Genomic DNA, 10,354 nt, shown 5'->3' with positions numbered 1-10,354 from the left:
CTCTCTCTCTCTCTCTCTCTCTCTCTCTCTCTCTCTCTCTCCCCTCCCCCTCCCCCCTCTCCCTCTCCCTCTCCCTTTCCCTCTTCCTCTCCCTCTCCGAGACAGGGTTTCTCTGCATAGCCCTGGCTGTCCTGGAGCTCACTCTATAGATCTGGCTGGCTTCAAACTCACAGAGATCTGCCTGCTTCTGTCTACTGAGTGCCTCTCAGTTTCTGAACTGCCAGTTTACTTCTTTCGGCACAATGACTTGCTATCTATCTCCCTATATTATAATGGCAGTCCCACGAGGGCTGTGACTGTCTTGTACACTGGTGTAGCGCCAGGTCCTAGGGCAGTAGGTGCTTGAAAAGTATCCCTTGGATGAATATCTTAAGAAAATATGCCCAATTCAACAATGTCAATAAAGTAAACTGACTATTCATTCACTCATACAAAATGCCCATATTTCAGGCACCATCAACATAATGGTACCTGAGTATAGAGGCCAACACACTGCAAGTCCTCTGCTGAGTCTCCCTGACATCTGAAATATGGGGCTTTTGCCTAGTGATTTCTGAATTTGCAGTCTGAGAATTACTTCTCTATTTCCTTCTTTAGTAGGTTTTTAAGTGCTTCCTAAAAATTACATGGCATGTTCCTCAGAAAAAGAAACTAATTTAATATAACCCAGTATAAAACTACTTTCAGGCCTTTGCACACATTGTTCCTTCTCTGAAATATTCCCTTGTCCTCATACAACTACCCTATCATTCAAGACTGCCTTCAGGAAACCATCTGATGCTGTCTCTTAATGATACTTACCACCTCTCTAAAAATTGGTTTGCCTGTCTATAAAGATCACACACCAAAACTTCTTTTACTCTTGTATACTTCAAAAAATAAAAAAGATGTGGCTAACTAGACATGATGGGATTACATTTCTGTAATTTCAGCACTTAAGGTAGTAGTCAGGAAGCCAACCTCAACTACACAGCAAGTTCAAGACCAGTTAGAACAAGCATTAGACCCTGTCTCTAAAACCCAAAACCTAACCAAACCAAACCAAAGAAACCAAGACAAACAAACAAAACAGACCCCACTAAAGACAATTATATTTCTTTCCCTGGAACTCATACTAATTCCATGACCTTTTATAATTCAATCAAATGCTAAAGGTGCAACACAGAGATGGAATTGGGATCTAGGCATCTACAGGCCTGGCAACTTCCATTACTTTGAAGAAGCGAGCCACTGTCCTTCTGGAGATAGGGCCACATGAAAAGAGTGCAGGAAGTGTTGGCTATGAGAGAAGGAAGAAGACCTAGTCAGCTCTCTAGTTTTAGTTACCTGAGCTGAGATGTCAGCAGACTGACTGAGGCCTCTGTGCGCTGGCCCCATGACCTTGGCCAAGTCTGGGTGACAGAGGTGAGCAGTTCCAGTCTATCTCTAACCAAACTGTACAGGGAGCAATGATGTCAGCTGTTGTTCAAAGTCACTTAGTGTTGACATGTGGTCAGACTCCAGCAGTGTGTAATAAGATGTGTCCCTTAGTCTCTTCTCTGACACCGTCATACTTTCAGGGCTTGCACTTCATGTGAATCAGATATTTATGGAATATGTAAACAGATGCTGAACTAGAAAATGAAGTCAAATATAACTACTTTCATACTTTGTTTGGTTTAGTTCCCATTATATCAAATACCATGACCCATCAAAATCTGATTATATTATTAGAAGTATTACATATAATCATAACTTGTAATATAATATTTACAAAAATTTATTCTGTCAAAGACAGAATTCACACAAAATAAAATTGTTGAGCAAACAGTTTCACACACAATGTTGTTACATAACTAACACTGTGTTTTACAAATTTTAAGTTTCCAGACTATTTTTCTTGGATGTATTTTGGAGAGTAAAATATTTGTCTTATATGTGTATATATAAGGAGAAAAATTTTACTCTGTATATATTCACTTTTTTGTATTCATTAAATGTAAAAGAACCACATACTGCAACACTCTATTGACAATTTTACCTGCTTAATTTTGTGGTGGTTTGATTTAGAACCTGCCCTGCCCCCAAACAGGCTCACGTTTGAATGCTTGGTCCCTAGTTGGTGAATGATTTGAGAAGGATTAAGTGGTGTGGCCTTGTTGGAGGAGGTGTGTCATTGGGGGTGGGCTTTGAGGATTTTAAAGCCCATGCCAGGCCCAGTTTTTCTCTCTCTGCTTGCTGCCTATGCATCAGGCTCTGAAGCTTAGCTACTGCTCCAGCACCATGCCTGTCTACTTCCTGCCATGATGATCATGGATTGACCCTCTGAAACTGTAAGCAAGCTCCTAATTAAATGCTTCCGTTTTTAAGAGTTGCCTTGGTTATGGTGTTTTATCACAGCAATAGACAATTTTCTATAATTCTTACTCTTTGCATAACAGAAGACTAAAAATATAAAAGTATTATGTATCTATTGGGTTGTTTAGTGTCAAATTTTCATAATGACAGTATTGATGTCAGATCTCCACATTTGAAAAGAATGAACAAAAAGATATTGCACAACTAATTTGCACTAATGGGTATTTTGTACATTTTACATTGGTTTTCATTTGCTGTTTTTACATTTAATTAGATGGCTTCGGAATTGCTCATGAGGGTACTCAACTTTTAGCAACAAGAATTTCCACTAGTAACTTCTATCTAATTTCCTTAACTATTTAAAATATACCAAAGATTAAGGCCTTTAAAAATATGCCTACAAGGAAGGAATCGCCTCTGTGCATGCCGAAGGTTAGATAGGCCAGGGCCAACACAGCTAAGCATGAAAGCATAGCCTAGGGCTAGAGAGATCCCAGAGACTTTCTGGTAGTTAAAAGTGTTAGAAGGTACCAGGAAGGAGTGAGAAAACCCACCAACCTCCTTTATGGCCTGATTCTGTGTTTTGTGACAGTGATGACAGGGACTGAGACTTCTCATTAACTCAATACAAAGATGGAACAGGAAGAAAAAAATAACAATCTCACTGATATTCTAAGAGTACAAAGTGCATTCTATCTAGAACTGTGACTTCGTGCTGTGTTTCAAAACTAGCTGCACGACAGCGCCAAACAGAAGGGAAGGGGGTGAGCTTGAGCAGCAGCAGGAGGAAGAAAGGAAAGAGCAGTGGGCTGCAGCAATGTTCAGCACTTAGCTGCAGAGTTCTTCTCAGTCCTGGCTCAAAGACTATCCTTGGCTGTAGTCTTGCAGCCTTCTGTTTTACTGCTGGCATTTAAGACATCTGAGGATAAAGAAGCATGATCTTCCCCAAATAGGACATGGGGAGCTTTCATGAGGGACCTGCAATTATAAGAAACTTTTGCTCCTGAGGCACTATGTGTCTACTGAGCAGACTCCATGAAACCAACATCAGAAATATCATGAGTCAGAAATGACAACAAGAAAAGCCTTCTATGATTTTTAATAGTAAGCCAAATGAGAACTCTTACTATTGCCAATTTCTTCTGCAACTAGATGAACAGAGAAAGAAAGATACTTGTGACATCAGCATTATGATTAATGGTAAAATTTTCGAAGGCCATAGGAACATTCTGACTAGAGGTAACCCTCTATTTAGACTTTACAACGCATTTCAAACAAAGACCTAACCAGAACAATACTGCCTATTTTGATATCATTGTAATTCAAGGATATTTTACGTATCTTGGACTCCTTGTGCTCTAGTAACTTGGTGCTCAAAGAATAAGGTACATACTGGATGGCAATTAGAGTGCTGTGAACACTGTAGGGTCAAAGCTTTACAGCATGACATTTGAAAATGCTATGCAAACCACCACAGGGCTGGATTACAGAGTCCCCACGTATGCCAACAGTTACGAAGTAAACTATGTTTTATTTTTAGGATATATGGTAGCTACTTGGGTCCTATCAAAATACAGTAGTTGTCCTTTATTCAGCTTACATCCATGTGCCACTTTAACATGAAATATTAAAATAAAATGATATCCACAGTGACAGTTGACCCAGTCCCCCTTTTCATCAAGATACTCAGGCTAGTTAATACTATTGGAGTTTTGATTCTATTTTTATTTTCATATTTTATCATGTTAATACAGACTTCTAGTGAGAGGTTTTTTTCAGCCCACTAGTTCTATCTTCTTTGATGATTCATAACCTACCCTAAGTCTCTTCTAGCCTTAGGTACTGTTTTTAATTATTTTGTGCTGATAGGTATGCTTCTAAGAAGTCAGAAGGCAATGAATTGGCTTATTTCAGCATTCCTTTCTTTTTTGAAATTGAGTTTTACTACCTCACAAATAACAATGATGCTGCAAAGTAATGGTGGTGAAGTTGGCAAAGACCATGAAGATGATTCTGATTCCAAGGAACTTTCTCCCTTGGCTCTAATCTAATAAATATTTTTGGTTTGGGGTATCTGCTACTTTGGCACTATTCTTGTCTCCTATTATTGTTTTTTCAGTTTACAATACTTCAGCTTTACTTGAAAGACAGAAATATGGTTGCAGAAAAGTTATAGAAAAATAAATTATAAGTTTAAGCATATGGTTAATTTTTCGAAAATGGTTTTCTTTCCCTTACTTACTGACTTACCTTCACATCCCTGTGAATTATGTTATTATCATGACAGTAGCGCAGAGCTTCCAGTATCTGTCTCATGTAATGGCTGGAAAAAACAAGAGAAATCCCAAACTGAAAAATCTTGCAGTGTAAAAGTTCATATATAATGTCTCTACTTTATAATCCCCATCTTTATATCAGCTAGTCACAAACATCTTTCATTTGACTGAATAAGACAGTGAGACTTAATAAAAAAGTTGACAAACTACGTCCTTCAAGAAACAGAATGTTCTTCTGAGCTAAGTCAAAAGAATGCCACATAATCAATAAACAGCAATAAACACACTAAAGAGGCAAGCCTAAAATAATACACACACACACACACACACACACAAAACAACAACAACAACAACCCTCCAATATCTTGGTTAACTCTCTTTAGCCCAACTGGATTGCTATGAAGGAAACTGCTTGTAGCTATCAGAATGATTCTGACTAAAGGGGTCATGGCCTTCAGTCAGCCACTCAAAGCAGCTCTCGGCCTTGTGTCTATTTAGCCATAAGGAGACACTACAGAAGCTCTATATGGGATTTCTCTTTGTAACGTAATCAGGCTTTAGCTGAGGGTACTCTTGAACAAAGCAAAGCTATTTCTAAACAGCTGGGGTCTGCAGGGGCTTCCACTGGGTACAGGTAAAAAACAGAGGAAGAATTAATGTTTTTAAAAAAGTTTTAACACGGTCAGCTAGTAACAGAGTATGACAAGTTCCTGTAGTTATGGGTTTATATCTGGATGAGATCATCTGAAGCTGAAAATATGGTAAGTTGAAAATGCACCCCTAACTTATTACCAACCATTAGAATCTAAGCTTAGTTTGCCTCAAGTATACTCAAAACACTAGCATTAGCTATATCACACTGCATATCACTAAACCAGGAAAACCGGAAGTGTAGTTTCTACTGACTACACATCCATTTTATAGCACCATAAAGTACAGAATGGGGAAGTCAAACTAAGGCAAGACAGAGATGCCCTCCCTTTGCATCTCAAGCAGGCACTGTACAGAAGTACTCGATTTCAACACTTTATCGTACAGTGTTTATTAAACTTGATTGTGTTTTCACAAAATAAACTAAATAAAATAAAACTAAACAATTTAAATTAGAGTGCTCACAAAAGACCTTACAGGTATGTGTAACATTAAAACAAAAAGTTTTCCTGCTTTATAACTGAAAGATTTCTATCAAGTTTCCTTTGATACATTACAGTCTAACATGCTCATACAAATATCCCTCTAGTAAACATACGGGTTATTTTATGTATTATAATAGATTACAAGTTTCCCTTTAAAAAATAAGAGTAGAGGAGAAAACAACCCTAACTTAAAAGTAAACCAGTACGGATCATCTGTCCTGTACAGATCGTCTCTCAATACCTGGGTCCTAAGCAGTTCTTACTGTGAGAAGAGACATAAAGGGCTTTGTCCAGGCCAGTGTAGCCTACAATTAAGTTTGGTTTAAGTCAGGGTGACTTAACCTACCACTGGGGACTTTTAGTCATTTAAAGCAGACCTTGGAGGAGCTGTGCCTAACAACAAATGTCAAAGTGGCTTGAAAGTTGCAGCAAAGTCACTATTATTATAGTTATTATTTAGTCAGTCTTAAATGCCAATCCAGATGTCAAAGTGGAGGATTTAAATTAGGCAGAGTGGACATGTACTCACAAGAGCCGATTATTTTAGATACATAGTACTAAGATAGCCACCTAAATTATTTTCAGCCTAAATAAAATTCTTATCTTCTAGCTTTAAAAAAGCCAAAGGAAACTCAATGAATGAGCATTTTAAAATGTGATTGTCACCACACTTCAATATTTGGCTAGATGAAGCTCAGTGGCAGAGGGTTTGCTTAACATGTACAAAGTTCTGGATTTAATGCCCAGCTGCTAGAAAAGAGGACAGCTTATTATTTGATTCAAATCTGTATATATAGCAGAATCTCTAAGTCATATAAGGGGAGAGGAGGATTTTTTCCCTCTACAAATGGTTGCATATCTAAACTAATAACCTTCAACCTCTTAGTCAGGGTCCTCTAAGGCTGCACATGGCAGAGAGTTGCTGACCCAAGTTTAAACCAAAAAACCTTTACTTCATGCATTACCACAGTCCATATTTTCAGAAAACCTCAGAAATACATATATTTTCCCCAATCTTCCTGAAGAATGAGAAAAAATGATAATTCTATACAAAAAAAGAACTGTCCAACAGTTCATTTACTTCCTCTAAAACAATGGTTCTCAGCCGGGCGATGGTGGCGCATGCTTTTAATCCCAGCACTCGGGAGGCAGAGGCAGGCGGATCTCTGTGAGTTTGAGGCCAGCCTGGTCTACAAGAGCTAGTTCCAGGACAGGCCCCAAAGCTACAGAGAAACCCTGACTCGAAAAACAACAACAACAAAAAAATGGTTCTCAATCTGTGGGTTGTGACCCCTTTGGTAAACCTCTATCTTCACAAAATATTTACAATATGACTCATAACAGCTGCAAAATTATGAAGTAGCAATGAAATTAATTTTATGGTTGGGGGTCAGCACAACATGAGGAGCTATATTAATGGGTTGCAGCATTCTGAGGGTTGAGAATCACTGATCTAGGAGATATTCTGAGGGTAAAGATGGTGGGTAACAAGAGATGACTCAGCTTACTCCTGTGGTCAACATTGGGTTTAAAAGTCTAAATATCTGCCGGGCAGAAGAGATCTGATTTCTGATATGTTCCTAGCTAAAGATTATCTATGGTAAACAGAACCAGGAATATTTGAGGTGTGGACAGCTTCACAGACAAGGTAATATAAGCCAACTAACATTCTCAGGTATAAAACAAAGATGTTTCATAATGAAATGCTCTTTGAAGTGTGTGGAATCCACTAGCCCTTAAAAGAGAATTTATTCTAGACCAGAGGTGCATTGTTAGCTAACGTGGGAAGAAGTGGTGTGGGGAGCCCTTGATAGTCCAGGTCTCTCCCTGCTTCAGATGGGGTTTTGATTGTCTTCATCCTTCAAATCAGTTAGCAAAGCTTGGCACTAGGAAAGAAATTTTAAGAGTTGGAGTCGGTAGCCCGATGTTAGCCTATTCTACAACTCATTAGCACCGAAAGGCTAGAGGCTGTCACTAGCTGGGCTGTGTTATACGTACTAAGTAAGCACTACACAGATGTCTGCTTTGCGCCACGTCATGCTACTCTTCTTGAAATTCAGCCAGTTACAGAAAAATAGCTTTAGCCATTTGATTATTTGAGTCTTTAAGTCTTGCAGGTACTCACTAGAATATCCATACAGCTGAATTTTCTAATAGTAAATCACAGAACTAGAAAGAAAGGAAAGTCAAAAGTCACTTGGCAAAACACTACACACCATGAGAAGACTTTCTACATCTGGCATAAGAGGGAACACAGCTAATGATGCCACCTGAGTCTCCCTGCTTCCCTTTTCATTGTTAGAGAAGAAGAGACTTTAATAAGTTATGCCCAAACATTTCTGAGCAATGTCACTTACTGGTCCCACTGCTGTTCTTTTCTGCTCCATTCTGAAGAGATCCTTTCATAAAACCACCATTTAACAGCAAATATAAGTGGGTTTTAAAAAAATCAATAAGCTTTTATCTTGACATATACACAAACATCTACTTTTTCTATAAGTCTCAAGATTGAGAGAGCCCAGAAGTCATTTAATTGCATGACATCACCTCCACATGTCTATATCAAGACACAGACCAACTGTAAAGCCAGGATTGAAGTTAAAAGAAAACCAAAAAGAGTAACCAAAAACTAGAGATGAGAGGAAAAGTAGTGGCCACCATGTACGCCGGGTGCTCCAGTGTTACTGTACTTCAAAAAGGAAAAAAAAAATCATCTTTACTGAGGGAGTTCAAAGAATGAAAATTTTGATTTTTCTTACTTTATGTTGTTTTTAATAACTGTACAAAGGCCACTAGAGGGTATGTGGTAGAGCACTTGACCAGCATGCAAGAGGTCCTAGGTCCAGGTCAATGCTTAGTGATTAAAAAAATATAAAAATTTCTTTGAATTCTTTAAGAAATGTGTGTGAGGGGCTGGAGAGATGGCTCAGTGGTTAAGAGCATTGCCTGCTCTTCCAAAGGTCCTCAGTTCAATTCCTGGCAACCACATGGTGGCTCACAACCATCTGTAATGAGGTCTGGTGCCCTCTTCTGGCGTGCAGACATACACACAGACAGAATATTGTATACATAATAAATAAATAAATANAGACAGAATATTGTATACATAATAAATAAATAAATAAATAAATAAATAAATAAATAAAAGAAGTGTGTGTGTGTGTGTGTGTATACACAAAACTCCGATAGTTCCATTTACTTTAATAAGGTATTTCACAACAATAGCACAAGAAAAATCAAGATAACACTGGAGTTACACTTTTTGGAAGCACAACCAATGATGACAATTTAAAAATTGTGATATAAGCTCAAAAATAGAAGAGAGGGACTTGAAAACAACTAGAACATGCTTTAGAGAGCATGACACACAGGAGGATATTTAGTTTTCATTCTATCATATGTCAGTGATATAAGCAAATAGTATAGCTAACATAGTAAGTCTTCTCTTGCTTCTTTTTCCCAGCTCCAGGAGCACAAAAGCAGCAAGTATGCCACACTGAGCATATTCTTGTTCACATTCACTTCATCCTCTACACTGGGGCCTCTTGCTCCTCAGCCAATCCATACAGGGCTACAAGTTGTATTAAGGTAGTTATACAGCTGTTTCTAACTATGTCGTTCTAGGATGCTATAGTTAGAAAACGAATAATAGAAAAGTTATAATCACTCAATGTAACTGTTTTTCAAATGATAAAACAGTTTACAAAATCCTTGTAGGTTTGTGAGTCTTAACCCTTCACCATAATGTGGCCAGCAACTGAGGAGGTATTCTCTAGGTCATGTATCAAATCAGTAACCTGCCAGTGCATAATATGCTGGGACTGAATGCAACCAAAGCAGAAAGCTGTATTGCTTTAAGTCTATAAGCTAGTGGTACAGTGCATGCATGGCTACTATCATTTTTCATATTTACTTCTCTTTTGAGTCATTAGGTTTTTATGACTACTGCTCCACTTAGTGTAACAGTCATTGCTTTGGTTGAGAGACCTGAAGCAACAGATTCAGCAGAAAAATGGTGCTTTTATTTTTGCTCCTCTTGTTCTTCTGTGCTCTCCTTATATTAACTGGCCACATAATAATCTGAAAATCACTAAAAAGGAAAATGAAGAGCCAATGAGGTACAATTTGAGAAACCTTCAAGCATAATTCTACGTGGTTCCTGGGCTACCAAACCACTCTTTGTAGAAAAACACCAGGAATGAGTAAAATAAAAGCATTTGTGTGCAAAAGCAAAGCCATGCTAGCAGATACAGGGTTTGGCATTCATTTCATATTTCCAGGTACTGTGAGCTTCTACCATACATACATACTGAAGCAGCTAAGTTATCTGCTGATGTGGGAGTGTCATATATCAATCTGTTGATTTCATTGGTTAAGTTATAATAAACCAGCTGCTTGGCCTCATGGCTGGAACATAGATGGGAGGAGTAAACAGAATAGAATTCTGGGCGGAAGAGGAAGTGAGGTCAGACTCTGCTCTGCTTCCGGAGAGACCCGACAGCTCTGCTGGAGCAGAGACGCCATGCTCAGCTCTCCCAGGCAGCTGCAACCCACGATGGACTTAGGCTAGAATCTTTCCGGTAAGCGCACCTTGGGGTGCTTACA

General features: G+C 38.5%; 1 protein-coding gene across 11 annotated transcripts in view; it reads right to left on the bottom strand.

Annotated features, from left to right (window-relative positions):
• Nucleotides 1-10,354, bottom strand: part of Cask (calcium/calmodulin dependent serine protein kinase) — a 332,717-nt gene that overhangs the window by 157,638 nt on the left and 164,725 nt on the right. For all 11 annotated transcript variants that reach the window (XM_050160816.1, XM_050160821.1, XM_050160818.1 and 8 more), the window contains exon 5: nucleotides 4,588-4,660. In XM_050160816.1, the coding sequence (XP_050016773.1) occupies nucleotides 4,588-4,660 (73 nt within the window). The remainder of the gene's footprint in view (nucleotides 1-4,587; nucleotides 4,661-10,354) is intronic.

This window comes from Alexandromys fortis, unplaced genomic scaffold (assembly GCF_014885135.2).
Source record: "Alexandromys fortis isolate MF-2015 unplaced genomic scaffold, M_Fortis_MF-2015_v1.1 scaffold_83, whole genome shotgun sequence".
Taxonomy (NCBI): domain Eukaryota; kingdom Metazoa; phylum Chordata; class Mammalia; order Rodentia; family Cricetidae; genus Alexandromys; species Alexandromys fortis.
Note: the sequence above shows the minus strand (reverse complement) of the source record. Positions and strands in the feature narration are given on the sequence as shown.